The 16,397-nt window shown below is 44.9% G+C and overlaps 1 protein-coding gene across 1 annotated transcript in view; it reads right to left on the minus strand.

Moving 5' to 3' along the window:
• Positions 1-7,172: 7,172 nt before the first annotated feature.
• The window catches only part of rab10 (RAB10, member RAS oncogene family), a 73,709-nt gene continuing 64,484 nt past the window's right edge, over positions 7,173-16,397 (minus strand). Inside the window, exons 5-6 of the mRNA XM_038800061.1 lie at positions 13,758-13,859; positions 7,173-8,946 (exon numbers count right to left, since the gene is read on the minus strand). Coding sequence (XP_038655989.1) covers positions 8,863-8,946; positions 13,758-13,859 — 186 coding nt within the window. The 3' untranslated portion in view covers positions 7,173-8,862. The remainder of the gene's footprint in view (positions 8,947-13,757; positions 13,860-16,397) is intronic.

The following is a 16,397-nucleotide window of genomic DNA, read 5'->3' on the forward strand; positions in this document are numbered from 1 at the left end:
GTGGGTAACCTACAAGGACCGGCACTTTTACTTCGAGTTCCCGGAGGAGGCGTGGGCCTTTGTGCGGGCCGAGAAGTTGGTCTCTGACTGAGGGTCAGGGGTTTGTAAATAACTGTTAACTTTTGGTGGGAAGGGTCTTTGTTTTATGCTGTTTTAAGCTGGTTGTGGGTCGTTTCTAGGGCGGGTAGGGTGCTGTCTTTTTTTTGCGGGGTCGGGCAGAGGGAAAGCGCGGGCTTTTCTTCTGTTTCCCGCGCTGAGGATGGATGGGGGTGGGGTCGGAGCTGAGAAGCGCGGACTTTTTTTCCCGCGCAAGAGCAGGAGGGGGAGGAGGAGGGTCTGCTGATGGGTCTGGGGGAGGAGGAGTAGCCCCACGTTGGGAGGGGTCGGAGGCGTGGCGGGAGCTGCCGAGGTCAGAAGTTAGCTGGCTCACGGGAGTGCTACGGAGGGAGTAACGTGGCTGGGAGGGGTCCTAGCCTGGGGGGTGTACTGGTTGCTGCTGAAATGGCCAGGAAGGAGCTGGAGTCTGCAGGGGGGGGCCGGGATGGGGGTTTCCCACCGTGGGGAACGGTGCAGGGGACGGGTTATGGCTAGTCAGCAGGGGAGGGGGAGCAGGGAGCCCTCTGATCCGGCTGATAACTTGGAATGTGAGGGGGCTAAATGGGCCCGGGTGTTTACGCACCTGAAGGGGCTGAAGGCGGACGTGGCTATGCTCCAGGAGAAGCACCTGAAGGTTGCAGACCAGGTTAGACTGAGGAAGGGCTGGGTAGGCCAGGTGTTTCATTTGGGGCTGGATGCAAAAAAGCAGGGGGGTGGCGATTCTAGTGGGAAAAAGGGTCTCATTTGAGGCGTCAAAGGTGGTGGCTGACAGTGGAGGGAGGTATGTGATGGTCAGCAGCAAGTTGCAAGGGGAGCGGGTGGTGCTGGTGAATGTCTATGCCCCAAACTGGGATGATGCGGGTTTTATGCGGCGTATGCTGGGCCACAATCCGGATCTAGAGACGGGGGGGGCCTGATACTGGGGGGGGGGGGGGAACTTTAACACAGTGCTGGATCCCCCATTGGATCGATCCATGTCCAGGACGGGCAGGAGGCCTGCGGCGGCTAAGGTGTTGAGGGGGTTTATGGACCAGATGGGAGGGGTGGATCCTTGGAGGTTCACGAGGCCGAGGGAGTATTCATTTCTTTCCCCACGTGCATAAAGCCTATTCCTGGATCGATTTTTTTGTCCTGAGCAGGGGGCTGATTTCGAGGGTGAAGGATGTCGAGTATTCGGCCAGTCATTTCGGACCATGCCCCGTACTGGGTAGACCTTGAGCTGGGAGAGGAGAGGTACCAGCGCCCGCTCTGGCGCCTGGAGGTGGGACTGCTGGCGGATGAGAAAGTGGGCGGGCTCACGGGTGCATCAAGAGGTACTTAGAAGCCAATGATAATGGGGAGGTCCGGGTGGGGACGGTTTGGGAAGCATTGAAGGCGGTGGTTAGAGGGGAGTTGATTTCCATCCGAGCCCATAGAGAGAGAGTGGAGAGGGAGAGGTTGGTGGGGGAGATGGTGAGGGTGGACAGGAGATACGCGGAGGCTCCGGAGGAGGGACTGTTGGGGTAGCGATGTAACCTCCAGGCCAAGTTTGACTTGCTGACCACCGGAAAGGCAGAAGCTCAGTGGAGGAAGGCACAGGGAGCGGTGTACGAATATGGGGAGAAGGCGAGTAGGATGCTGGCGCATCAGCTACGTAAACGAGACGCGGCCAGGGAGATTGGTGGAGTGACGGATAGGGGAGGCATTATGGTGCGAAGGGGGGTGGACATTAATGGGGTCTTCAGGGGGAACTGTGCCGGTCCGAGCCCCCGGTGGGGGGGGGGGGGGGGGGGGAAATGGGGCGCTTCTTGGATAGGCTGAGATTTCCGAAGGTGGAGGGGCTGGGGGCGCCGACTGAGCTGATCATAGGGATAGGCAGCATGCAGTCGGGGAAAGCGCCGGGGCAGGATGGGTTTCCGGTTGAATATTACAAAATGTATGCAGACCTGTTGGGCCCCCTGTTGGTTAGGACATTTAATGAGGCGAGGGGGGGGGGGGGGGGTGCTTTGCCTCAGACCATGTCACGGGCGCTTATTTCCTTGATCCTTAAACGAGACAAGGACCCCCTACAGTGTGGATCATATAGGCCTATCTCGATGTTAAATGTGGATGCCAAGCTGTTGGCAAAGATCTTGGCCACAAGGATAGAGGACTGTGTGCGGGGGTCATTCATGAGGACCAGACGGGGTTTGTGAAGGGAAGGCAGCTGAACACCAATATACGTAGGCTTCTGAATGTTATAATGATGCCGGCGGTAGAAGGGGAGGCGGAGATAGTGGTAGCATTAGACGCGGAGAAGGCCTTTGATAGGGTTGAGTGGGGGTACTTGTGGGAGGTGCTGGAAAGGCTCGGGGAGGGGTTTGTCAGTTGGGTGAGGCTGCTATATGAGGCCCTGATGGCGAGCGTAGCCACGAATAGGAGGAGATCGGAGTACTTTCGGTTGTAATGGGGGATGAGGCAGGGGTGTCTCCTGTCCCCTTTGCGTTGGCAATTGAGCCCCTGGCGTTGAGGGAGTCAAGGAATTGGAGGGGTCTGGTGCAGGGGAGGGGGAAGAGGAGCACCGAGTGTCATTATACGCAGATGACTTGTTGCTTTATGTGGTGGACCCGGGGGGGGGGGGGGGGGGGGGGAGAGAATGCCGGCCATGATGCAGATCCTTAGGGAATTTGGGGGCTTTTTTGGGTACAAGCTCAACCTGGGTAAGAGTGAGCTGTTCGTCGTGCACCCGGGGGATCAAGAGGAGGGGATTGGTAGGCTCCCGCTGAAAAGGGCGGGGAGGAGCTTTCGGTACCTGGGAGTCCAGGTGGCTAGGAGCTGGGGGGCCCTTCACAAGCTTAACCTCACAAGGCTGGTGGAGCAAATGGAGGAGTTCAAAAGATGGGACATGTTGCCGCTGTCGGGCAGGGTGCAGTCCGTCAACATGACGGTGCTCCCAAGGTTTTTGTTCCTGTTCCAGTGCCTCCCCATCCTTATCCCGAAGGCCTTTTTTAGGAGGGTCAATAGGAGTATTACGGGATTTGTATGGGTGCATGGGACTCCTGAGGGTGAGAAGGGTGTTTTTGGAGCGGGTCAGGGATAGGGGGGGGCTGGCGTTGCCCAACCTCTGTGGGTACTACTGGGCTGCCAACGCAGCGATGGTGCGTAAGTGGGTAATGGACGGGGCAGGGGCAGCATGGAAGAGGATGGAGATGGCATCCTGCGTGGCCACGAGCCTGGAGGTGCTGGTAACGGCGCCGTTGCCGCTCCCTCCAACGAGGTATACCACGAGCCCGGTGGTGGCGGCTACCCTCAAAATTTGGGGGCAATGGAGACGGCATAGGGGGGAGGTGGGGGGGCTCGATGGAGTCCCCGATACGGGGGAAACCACCGGTTTGTTCCAGGGAGCATCGATGGCAGGTTTCTGGGCTGGCACAGGGTAGTTATTAGGAGGTTGAGGGACCTGTTTGTGGATGGGAGGTTCGCAAGCCTGGGTGAGTTAGAGGGGAAGTTTGGGCTCCCCCGGGGGAACATGTTTAGGTACATGCAGGTTAGGGCGTTTTCCAGGCGGCAGGTGGAGGGGTTCCCTCTGCGGGGTACGGGACAGGGTGCTCTCCGGGGTGTGGGTTGGAGGGGGGAGGATTTCGGACGTGTACCACGTCATGCAGGAGGTGGATGAGGCCTCGGTGGAGGAGCTGAAGGATAAATGGGAGGAGGAGCTGGGTGAGGAGGGGCCGTGGGCGGATGCCCTGGAAAGAGTGAATTCCTCCTCTTCCTGTGCGAGGCTTAGCCTCATACAGTTCAAGGTGCTGCACAGGGCCCACATGACTGGGACGAGGATGAGTAGGTTTTTCGGGGGCGAAGGGAGGTGTGCTAGGTGCTCGGGGAGCCCAGCGAACCCCGCCCATAAGTTCAGGGCATGCCCAGCGCTGGGGGAGATTTGGAAGGGGGTAGCAAGGACGGTGTCGAGGGTGGCAGGATCCAGGGTCAAGCCAGGCTGGGAACTCGCAATTTTTGGCGTTGCAGTGGAGCCGGGAATGCAGGAGGCGAAAGAGGCCGGATTTCTGGCCTTTGCGTCCCTAGTAGCCCGGCGGAGGATCTTGCTTCAATGGAAGGATGCGAGGCCCCCAAGCGTGGAGGCCCTGATCAATGATATAGCGGGGTTTATCAAGTTGGAGAAGGTGAAATTTACCCTGAGGGGATCAGTACAGGGGATCTTTCAGTGGTGGCAGCCTTTCCTGGACTTCCTGGCAGAATGGTAGGAAAATAGGCCGGCAGCAGCAGCAACCGGGTTGGGGGGGGGGGGGTTTGTTTCAGGGAAGGGAGAAATGTGTATGTGTTTATTGGATATGCCATGTGTTTATCTATCTCTCCTTTTTGTAGTTACGGGGGTGGGGGGGGGTTGGTTTTGGGGGGTTAGTGTGCTTTTCTTTTTGTTGCTGTTAATATTGTTTTCTTGTTATTTTCTGTTTTGGATATGTTTTTGAAAATCTCAATAAAAATTATTTTTAAAAAAATGACTGGAGACAGCAGAGAAAAAAAATGTCTGCAACAATCCCACTGAGCTCAAGCAGAAAAATACAAACTTAAAGCTGGTTCCTAGTGGAGTTAAAAGGAGAATAAAAGTTTAGATAAAAAGTGGTGCTTGGAATGATCCAACCGAGGGCCACACGGTGGCTAGCATTGCTGCCTATGACACTGATAACCCAGGTTCGAATCCTGGCCCTGGGTCACTGTCCGTGTGGAGTTTGCACATTCTCCCCATGTCTGTGTGGGTTTCACCCCCACAACCCAAAGATGTGCAGGATAGGTGGATTGGCCATGCTAAATTGCCCCTCAATTGGAAAAAATTATTGGGTACTCTAAATTTATTTTTAAAAAAGGAATGATTCAACCGTACTGTCTTGGGCCACAATTTAAAGTTAAAGCAAAGATGTTTTTATAAATAGACTTAGGCATTCCTGCAAGAATGAGGTCAGTCTAGACGAGTACAGCCAAGCAGAAAGTATTGCAATTAATAAGCAGATCTGGCTTTTCAAGTAATTTAACAAGACATTCATTTGAAGTAATCAGTACCCAACTCTATGGTATTCTCACCAAATAAGCATATCACTCCTATCAGTTAAATGTGATTGCGCAGAAAAAGTTATGCATTTCATTCACGAAGCAAAAGGTGTTTTGAAAGGTATGTCAGATCAAAGTTTAAAATTTAAGAATCAGATCGGCAAATAATTTATCATGCATATGCATGTTGAGCACCAAAGATTAATGCTACCATGAACTATTATTGGGAAAAGGGTCCAATGAATATATGGCAGACCGATTTGCCACTCTGATGTTCTAACCAAACAACCCAAGGAGGGATGATTTTGACATAGACATATGAATATATCCTTCTTGGGATTGATAGCTTCAAATTATGTTAATAATTTTGATGTTGATACAAGGTAGTTCAATTGATTCACTGTACACTAATACAGAAGATTCAAAAAGGATCAATTTTCTGAAGAACCAACTCATGTACTATATACTCTTTCAAGCCCTTGCAATAACTCAAGTTGATTTAAGTAAGCAGCTGTAGCCCCAGATTCAATTGCCCATCTGTTTCTCTCATACCTCAGCTAGGCCAAGAGCTTCACAGATAATTGAGGTGTATTAAATTTTGATAAAAACAGGGAGGTAATTACTTTGGAAGTGCAATTCTATCAAACCTTGGTTAGACCACAGTACTGCATGCAGTTCTTCTGATCACAGTATTATAAAAGGATAGAGGCACTGGAGAGATGGGGAGAAGACTTACGAGGATGAAAGCAAAAATGTCTGGATATACATATCAGGAAAGGGTAAACAGGCTGGGTCTCTTAATAAGGCAGACGGGTGATCTAGAAGAAATGTTTAAAATTATGCAAGGGTGAATACATAAAGATGGTTTCCTTTTGCGGGGAATAATGCAAGAAGTCAAATAGGAAATTCAGAAGTTTATCAAGTGGCAAGAATGTGGAACTTAATACCGCTGGGAAGTGGCTGAAGAGAAAATGGATATATTTAAGGGGAAGCTAGACAAACATTTTGAGGGAGAAAAGGATACATGGCTTATAATAAGATTTAACTTATAATAATGATTTAGATCAGGAAAGATGAGAGATGGTTCAATTGGAGCATAAACACTAGCATGAACTGGTTGGACTAAATGGCCTGCTTCTGTGCCACATATCTTATGTAATTCCACATGAACTCAGTACCTCAAAATTAGAATAGGAGGAACTGGGCCTCAGTTCCAGCTTTTCGTCACTGATGGATATTTACATAGAAAATATCAGTGGATGACAAGGTCACGCAATGTGATGGGAAAGCCCATCATTTATGGTCTAATTGCATCGCCTTATGACCACTTGAGCAAGATAAGATACTCTAGTGCATCCTCTTCTCCTCCCCAATACAAGAATTGTACCCTAATGTACCTTTGGAAAAAGTGGAGAAAAAAGTCAATAAGAATTCCCTGTGCAAATTGTTATTGCTGGCTCTACCTATTACAATTGTTATTAAACTACTGAGACATGACCCATTCTAATATTCTAACAAAAGTGGCATTACACAATTCATATCCGTTGTGGCTTATTGTCCCAAATAATTGGTGGAATTTACAAAGTTTAGAAAGCTTACAAATAAACAAAATTAAGACAAGAAACATCATACAGCAAAACACTGGTGCAGTTCTAATCTCTCCATAAACCTTCCAAGTGCAACATTTAGACTCAAATTACTTTTTCCAATTCTATCAGTATTTAAAATTAGCCAGTAGCACAAATGATATGGCAGTCAAACTACACCAGATACAATTTTGCACTGAAATGCCAAAACCTTGATATCAAATAAAGCTAGGTATGACTTGATGTGGCTGATGTAAAAGTGATAATTTCTCTAAATTGCAATTTAATTTAATTTTGTAAATGTAGTGATAACAGACAACAAATTAAGAGGTTTCATTTGTGACTACCACATGTGCATTAAAGATAAGAACCAAGACACAAATATTGGATGTGAAGTTCCAGAGATTACTTACAGCCATTCAATCACATAGCCGTTAGACATTCCCTCTAGTTAAATTAGGAATTTCAACATTCCAATTTCAAATGACTTTAATTCATTGCATTTAGTATTTCTTTTGATTTACCAGCATAATATGGGTAAATATACAAGCCAACAATACTCTACTTTCCCAAGATTCAGTAACATAACAGCAAACATCTAGAAATATTTTATTGACAATTTTAGTAATTAGAAGTATTAAACTACAGTCTCCAGTGCTGGAATGGACTGCTAATGAGATTTATTCAATTCTGTGTTGGTCATCACAAGGTTTACAAATGATCCCAAAGAACTGTACATAAAGGCTAAGCACCACTATATTAGGCAACAGCCCATCAGCGTAAACAAAGAACTGATTACATTGGTTACTTTGTGTTTTCCCTTATGTTCAGTGTGGGATAAAAAAATTAGGGTGAAAGCAATTTACACTATAAGAGAACTGTGGTCAATATATTAGAAACAAAACCATTTCAGTATAGTCAAAAGGTCTAAAATTGGTTTATCAATTTCAAAAGCACTGACCAATCCAGAAAAGACTGCAAATATGCTGCCCGAAATATGCTTTAGATGTCCTACTGACATTACATAACCAGTAATCCCAACATTTACACATTTAAGTTCCTTATCCATTTGAAATGGAAAGCAGCCTTTCAAAAATGTTAGAACTATATTGCTTGCAAAACTCCCAGGAAGTTGTGCAGAAACCACCACCTGAAGATTAGAAAAAAAGTGACAAAAAAATTGTAATCAAGCGACAAGAAAACACAACACGTTTTGGCTATTTGGAAGCTGCGCAGCATATAGCAAAGTTCAACAAAACTTAACTGTCAGTGGCTGGGAAAACACTTTGCCAATCACAAGGTACCTGGAGTTGCTGGTAAATGTGATATGCTGATATTGGCAGCAGACAAAAGAACATGTTTCAGGTTGCAGAACTGCTAACTCATCAGGATACAGGCTACTGCCCGACTCGAGATCACCTGAAGACATAGTTATCCTGCAGATTTTTTGTTGCTGGCCCAAATTTGCACAATTGAAGAAATGAGAACCACATCACCCGAAATAAAAAAAGGCAGCACTATTACATGCATTAATAAATTTCCAATTTCCTCCTCAGTACAGCATAAAAACCAAGGCTGCATAACCAGGAAATATTGACCAAAAAATACTGGAATTTAACCACAAAAAAAATTCTGTTCAGATATTGGCAGCTGTAATGCTTTTATATCACAGCAAGTAGGTAATAAAACAGCCAAGTCTGAAAACTGGTCTTCTGCCTCCGCAATCATTCGGTTACGCCTGTTTTCAAATAAGGCACAAGACAAAATCAAATCCAACCTAAAAAGGAAAGCAGTCTATATGGGTGTCTCAAATCTCACTTTTTGCACAAATGTACAAATTAAAAAGTACATTATACATAAGAGAAAATTCCACTGTTGTACAAAAATTTGTTAATTCTAACTTTTATTCTTATACAATTTGCTGAATTGAAACCATTGTTACTTTGATAATGAATTTAACTATAATACAACCAAATGTAGTGAGTTGAGCACGCACATTTAAAATGAGACAATAAGTCACAGACATGATTTTATACAGGTTTTCAAAATTGTGTGTGTCAAGCAGGCAAGATGTAGGAACTAAGGGTAATGAGAATTTTGTTTGTTTTAATGGGAAAGAACATTTTAGATAGAATGCATAAAGTGGAGTTCCACGGATTGCTCAGCTACAGCATTTCTTCAGTCCTGTTCCACCACCTGCATTGCTGATATCTACATTTTCCCTGTCAGGTTCTTTTACAGGAGTCTGCAGGGTTTAAAAAAAAGAATGACTTCAGCTAACATTTAAAGCAACCTTTTAAAAAATGACACTAAACTACATGGAACATTTAGGTTCAAAGTCACACAACATATTGCTTTCTGTAGTATTCCCCCATTTTAACTGATCCAGAGAAACTTGACAGTTCAGCCATTGCAGCAGCCAATTGTTTAAAAGTTACAACATTTGGTCCACTTGTCCATTTGGAAGTCTATTCTAAAACACTACAAAATTTATTTTTCAATAGCTTGAAACACTCAACTCAATTTTTAAAAACAATATTTTTATTCTCCTTTTTCACACTCCCAAATTTACACCCAACAATAAGCAGTAACAAATATGTCAATCCCCATATCAACAAAAATCCCATCCTCCCACCAACCCCCAAACAGCAGTCTTCATGTTAACGTAAACAAATAACAAAACTGAATCAGGAATCACCCAAGGTCACCATGAACACACACAGCCCCCCCCCCCCCCCCCCCACTAATGTTCGATATCATCCAATTCTCGAAAGTGCATAGTGAATAACATCCATGAATTGTAGAACCCCTCCATCCTTCCCCTCAGTTGAAACTCAACCTTCTCAAGAGTCAAGAATTCCAACAGGCCCCCCCCCCCCCCCCCCCCCGCCATGGCACAGGGTGGAGAGGTTACTCTCCATCCCAACAGGATCCGCCTTTGAGTGATCAACGAGGCGAAGGCTACAACATCTGCCTCCACATCAGTTTCCAACCCAAGCTGGTCCGACACCCCGAATATGGCCCCCCGAGGGACCGGGTCCTGTTTCACGTGCACCATACTGGAAATTACCCTAAAAACCTCCTTCCAGTAATCCTCCAGCTTTGGGCAGGATCAAAACATACGAACGTGATTTGCCTTGATCCCTTCCAGTGGTGCCTTTTCTTCCAAAATAGCCCCGTAAACTGCCAACACTACCCGCTTCTCCAGTCCCGTCCCCCCCCCCCCCGTCGTCAGCACCTCCTCCAACAATGTGGAGGCTCCAACGGGAAGTTCTGTATCTCCTTCCTGGCAAAATCTCAAACCTGCATGAATCTAAACATTTCCTCCTGCTCCAGCCCATACTTCGCTCCCAGCTCCTTCAATCCTGCAAACCGACCCCCAAGAAACAAATCGTTTAGTGCCTTAATCTCCTTCTCCTCACATTTCCCTTGACGCTGACCCCAACCCCAAGTGTTGGTGTAACTGGGTCCAAATTCTCAATGAAGCTATTACCAGACTCCCTGAGTATTTCCTCGGGGGAGCGGAGCAGCACTGTTACTAGCACCTTCAATCCTGACCCACGACACAAACTCTCCTTCATTCTGACACTCAACACAATTTTAAGAAATATTTCTGATTTACCAGGTCCTTCACTCCAATTATCTATCACACCTCAATAAGATTGCTTCTCAGAAACCTCCTATACAGACTGAAAAGCTGAAGTCTGCAATGTTTCTGTCAAGGATTGCAAGGAACCAACCTCGGGGCTATTCTCTTCACTATATCTATTGTTTCAATATTATTCATGTTTTAATGACCAGACTCAAATGCAATAAACAAGAGGTGTTCTCTCTGACAAGTATTCTGCTGTTCCAGCTATTGGTGTCCAACATTCCCTAGAGTTTGGCAACTCTGAATTTGAGATGATAAAAGTAAAACGTTTCTTTGAGCACAATTGTACTTGGTTACAAAATTACAGTAACAAGTTTACATAGCACAATCAAGCAATTAATACATTTTCTTCTCGGTAATAGAAAACTACAGCACAGAACAGGCCCTTCGGCCCATGATGTTGTGCCGAAAGTTTGTCCTAGGTTAATCATAGAATTTTGAGAGCAATTTATCATGGCCAATCCACCCAACCTGCACATCTTTGGACTGTGGGAGGAAACCGGAGTACCCGGAGGAAATCCACGCACACACGGGGAGGATGTGCAGACCTCACACAGTGACCCAAGCCGAAATCGAACCTGGGACCCTGGAGCTGTGAAGCAATTGTGCTATCCACAATGCTACCGTGCTGCCCTTAAGAACAAATTTATCTACACTCCATTATTCTACCCTAATCCATGTACCTATCCAATAGCCGCTTGAAGGTCCCCAACGTTTCCGACTCAACTACTTCCACAGGCAGTGCATTCCATGCCCCCACTACTCTCTGGGTAAAGAACCTACCTCTGACATCCCCCCCATATCTTCCACCATTTACCTTAAATTTATGTCCCCTTGTTTGTTCCACCCAGAGAAAAAGTTTCTGACTGTCTACTCTATCTATTCCCCTGATCATCTTACAAACCTCTATCAAGTCACCCCTCATCCTTCTCTGTTCTAATGAGAAAAGGCCTAGCACCCTCAACCTTTCCTCGTAAGACCTACTGTCCATTCCAGGCAACATCCTGGTAAATCTCCTTTGCACCTTTTCCAAAGCTTCCACATCCTTTCTAAAATGAGGTGACCAGAACTGCACACAGTACTCCAAATGTGGCCTGACCAAGGTTTTGTACAGCTGCATCACCACCTCACGGCTCTTAAATTCAATCCTCTGCTAATGAACGCTAGCACACCATAGGCCTTCTTCACAGCTCTATCCACTGGAGTGGCAACTTTCAAAGATCTATGAACATAGACCCCAAGATCTCGCTGCTCCTCTACATTGCCAAGAACCCTACCGTTAACCCTGTATTCCGCATTCATATTTGCCCTTCCAAAATGGACAACCTCACACTTGTCAGGGTTAAACTCCATCTGCCACTTCTCAGCCCAGCTCTGCATCCTATCTATGTCTCTTTGCAGCCGACAACAGCCCTCCTCACTATCCACGACTCCACCAATCTTCGTATCATCTGCAAATTTACTGACCCACCCTTCAACTCCCTCATCCAAATCATTAATGAAAATCAAAAACAGCAGAGGACCCAGAACTGATCCATGCGGTACGCCACTGGTAACTGGGCTCCAGGCTGAATATCTGCCATCCACCACCTCTCTGACTTCTATCGGTTAGCCAGTTCGTTATCCAACTGGCCAATTTTCCCACTATCCCATGCCTCCTTACTTTCTGCATAAGCCTACGATGGGGAACCTAATCAAATGCCTTACTAAAATCCATGTACACTACATCCACTGCTTTACCTTCATCCACATGCTTGGTCACCTCTTCAAAGAAGTCAATAAGACTTGTAAGGCAAGACCTACCCCTCACAAATCTGTGCTGACTATCCCATATCAAGCAGTGTCTTTCCAGATGCTCAGAAATCCTATCCCTCCATACCCTTTCCATTACTTTGCCTACCACCGAAGAAAGACTAACTGGCCTGTAATTCCCAGGGTTATCCCAATTCCCTTTTTTGAACAGGGGCACGGCATTTGCCACTCTCCAATCCCCTGGTACCACCCTGTTGACAGCGAGGACGAAAAGATCATTGCCAACGGCTCTGCAATTTCATTTCTTGCTTCCCATAGAATCCTTGGATATATCCAAGCAGAGGGCCCAGAACTGATCCATGCCACAGGCCACAGGCCAGGGGGACTTGTCTATCCTCAAGTTTTTCAAAATGCCCAACACATCTTCCTTCCTAAGAAGTATCTCCTCGAGCTTACCAGTCTGTTTCACACGGTCCTCTCCAACAATATGGCCCCTCTCGTTTGTAAATACTGAAGAAAAGTACATGTTCAAGACCTCCAGACTCAATACACAATCTCCCGCTACTGTCCTTGATCGGACCTACCCTCGCTCTAGTCATTCTCATATTTCTCACATATGTGTAAAAGGCCATGGGGTTTTCCTTGATCTGCCCGCCAAAGATTTTTCATGCCCTCTATGAGCTCTCCTAATCCCTTTCAAGGAATTTATTTCATGATTCATGATTTATTTCATGAAAAGTTGCCACTGCAGTTGTTTCGTGATTGCAAACAGGAGATTTTAAGGGATTTCATTCAAAAGCATGGCAACTTCAAAAAAATAAGCATATTGAAGGTGTCTCGCCCACCACGTCTTAAAACACAATTTTATAAAACACTGAAGAGGTCTTCAATAACTATATTGAACTAGTTGAGTTTCATTTTTAAACCGTTTCAGTAAATTATGAATTTAAAACTGTCTAAAACGTGCCTATGCATCTAAAAACAAGCTCAACTTGAACAGTCTCCTCAAGCTTAGGGAGTTCTCTTCACTATATCTGTTAGTGAATAGATATTGATGCCAGTTCTGAGTGCAATTTAAACCAGCAGTGAAGATTGTAGAATGTGTATGCTTGATATAACTAGTAAATTCTGCTCTTTTGAACTGGTTTCGCCAATATTAGCCAGATATCAGCACAAACAGGAAGCACAGTGGCTAGCACTGCTGCCTCATGGCACCAAGGTCCCAGGTTCGATTCGGCTCTGGGTCACTGTCCGTGAGGAGTTCGCGCATTCTCCTTATGTTTGCGTGGGTTTCGTCCCCACAACCCAAAGATGTGCAGAGTAGGATTGGCCACGCTAAATTTCCCCTTAATTGAAAAAATGAATTGGGTACTCTAAAATTTATTTTTTTAAAAGCTATCAGCACAAACTAGAGAAGACTCACTAGTATATCCATAGCTAAATAAAAGCAAAAACACTTTACTACATATCAAAACAAGCAGTGAGAAATATATTGGTTACAGAACCTGTTTTATCTATAAACTGAGTTTGTTTTCTAATCCTACAAATTAGTTCAATAAGTTTCAACACCTTTTCAGGTGTTAGTTTTGACAAAATCAGTTTGAAATTTCTCTGCTATGAATTGCTTATTTACACATCTTTTCAATAGTTACCTTTCGAAGTATGTCTTCTGCTAATGTGAGGAATGCTTTCTCAATGTTGATATTAGCTTTTGCACTAGTCTCAAAAAATCTAATCCCATGTTCTCTGGCGATCTGGAATGAAATAATTAAAGTCACACAGGATAATAATGTGCGCTACAAATAATTAAACAACCTGATAGCTTTTGTTGTGAGGTCAAGCCATCTTAAAAATACTTTGCCATGTATTTACATTTAATAAACCTTACAACTATAATCCTAAGAACCACATACAGACATACACTGCAATATGTTTTAACAGTGGTACATGTATTCAGGAACCAGTTGACATTTTTAATAAGACAAAGTTCAATTGCACAGCTCAAAGCTAGTTCATTGTTGCATAGTTTTACACCCTAGACATCTGTGCCCACCTTATGATTAGGAATACTCAGGCCATAATTCCTCAATAATTGGATAGAATTTCACTTTTGTAATTTCACTAAAACCCCATGACGTGTGGTCTAGGTGTCACTCCGGCGAGCATAATCTGAACAGGATTTTGCTGGTACTGTTTCCTTCTCTGCCACCACATTCCTATTTTAATTCTTACATTTCCCTTTCTCCTTTCTGAAAATGCATTATTTTCCTTGCTTAGCGATTTGTTGCTCTTGCTCTGAACTTCTGAATTTGTTTTTGCAAAATGGTTTTTAAACAAGATTTTACATACAAGCTGAGTCAGCATGAAAAGCAACAATTATATTTTTAAACTCATGGGCTACAGGTATCGCTTGCAAAGCCAGCATTTGTTGCCCATACGATGGTGGCAAACCACCTTCTTGAACTGTTGCAGTACATGTGGTGTCAGTACACCCACAGTGCTGTCAGTGGGAGATGGTTATAATATCTCTAATGGAGAAAGCCATTGTGTGACATGACTGTTACTTGCCACTTATCAGGCCAAGCCTGAATGTTGATTAAGTCTTGCTGCATATGGACACGCACTGCTTTAGTATCTGAGAGTTATGAAAGGTACTGAAGACTGCAGTGAATCAGTCTTTTTAGTCAAGCATGGTTACGTTGCAAAGTAGAAAACATGGCAGTGAATTTGCACACAGTAGGACAGCACAAACACCAATGAGATAACACCTATATATTTAATAGTTTCAGGGATATATATTGAGGAGTGTGATGACAGCTCCTTTGCTCTTAAAATATCTAACGGGTAAATTTTGTAGTCTACCAATGTTCGGAATAATGTCTCAACTGAAGGACAATAATAATATCTAGTATTTTGCTTCAATATTTGTGCGTGCATTAATTGGCAAACTGAAAAGACCAAGGCTTGGACTCCCAAACTTAGTCTACCGAGAGAACATTTAGATCTACCAAAGTAGTGGTGATTGCATCATTTGTATCCAGGGTTATGAATTAAAATCTAACAGCTTCCTTGACTATAATGTTCCAAAGCAGAGTGATTCCACGGAAAATTTACTATATATTTTTTTTTAAACATAGAATTTACAGTGCAGAAGGAGGCCATTCGGCCCATCGAGTCTGCACCAGCTCTTGGAAAGAGCACCCTACCCAAGGTTAACACCTCCACCCTATCCCCATAACTCAGTAACCCCACCCAACACTAAGGGCAATTTTGGACACGAAGGGCAATTTATCATGGCCAATCCACCTAACCCACACATCTTTGGACTGTGGGAGGAAATCGGAGCACCCGGAGGAAACCCACGCACACACGGGGAGGATGTGCAGACTCCGCACAGACAGTGACCCAAACCGGAATCGAACCTGGGACCCTGGAGCTGTGAAGCGATTGTGCTATCCACAATGCTACCGTGCTGCCCAGAGTCACTGTCTCGGACACTTGCTCAGCCCATCAATTCTCATGTTCAAGCACAAATGACCTTTCCATCTCCCAAAGACTTCAGTCGAAGTGAAACTATATTCTAACCTACTTTCAGCCTACATGTAGCCTTTTCCACTACTGCAATCTGGACACCGCAAGTTAGGCCAGGACTGCAGGTTAGAAGGACCAAGTACAAAAATATTTTAGTCCCAGCCTTCACAACTGAAGAATTAATGGCTGCCAAAACGGTGTGGAAAAGGTAGAGGAAGGACAAACAGCAGGAAGTGTGTATGGAATAATATTCAAAATGACTAAACACACACAAGAGCAGTAAAACACCATGAGGGCTACAGAAGATCAAAGGCCCCGTTTGGTTGATATGCTCTAAACTAAGTATAAACGTAATGTGTATAAGCAAAATCAAAATGTGAGATGGAAAGGAAAGCAAAAACATGCAATAAAATAAAATGTGGAATGGGAAAAAAGTGAAAAGCATTTGTTTCATATGGTGGACAGAAACTCCACCAAAAAAAAACTTTACCAAAATCCGAATTGTTGTATGAAGCTCTTAAAACATATGCACAAAAGTAATCAGTTCCAGTTATTTAAATCTCTAGGGCAAAATACATCTAAAAAGATTATTTCAAAACCAAGTAACAATTGGAGCATGTGATTTGTAATGTAGGATTTAAAGAAATCGAAAAAACTCGGCCCACAAGAGTGGACAGATGTAGAAGTATTAAAACAAAGACAGGTATTTTCAGGGGGAACCAAAGTCATCCTGTGATGTCTTGCACATTACATAGAACTTA

The sequence above is a fragment of the Scyliorhinus canicula genome, chromosome 6 (genome assembly GCF_902713615.1).
Source record: "Scyliorhinus canicula chromosome 6, sScyCan1.1, whole genome shotgun sequence".
Taxonomy (NCBI): Eukaryota; Metazoa; Chordata; class Chondrichthyes; order Carcharhiniformes; family Scyliorhinidae; genus Scyliorhinus; species Scyliorhinus canicula.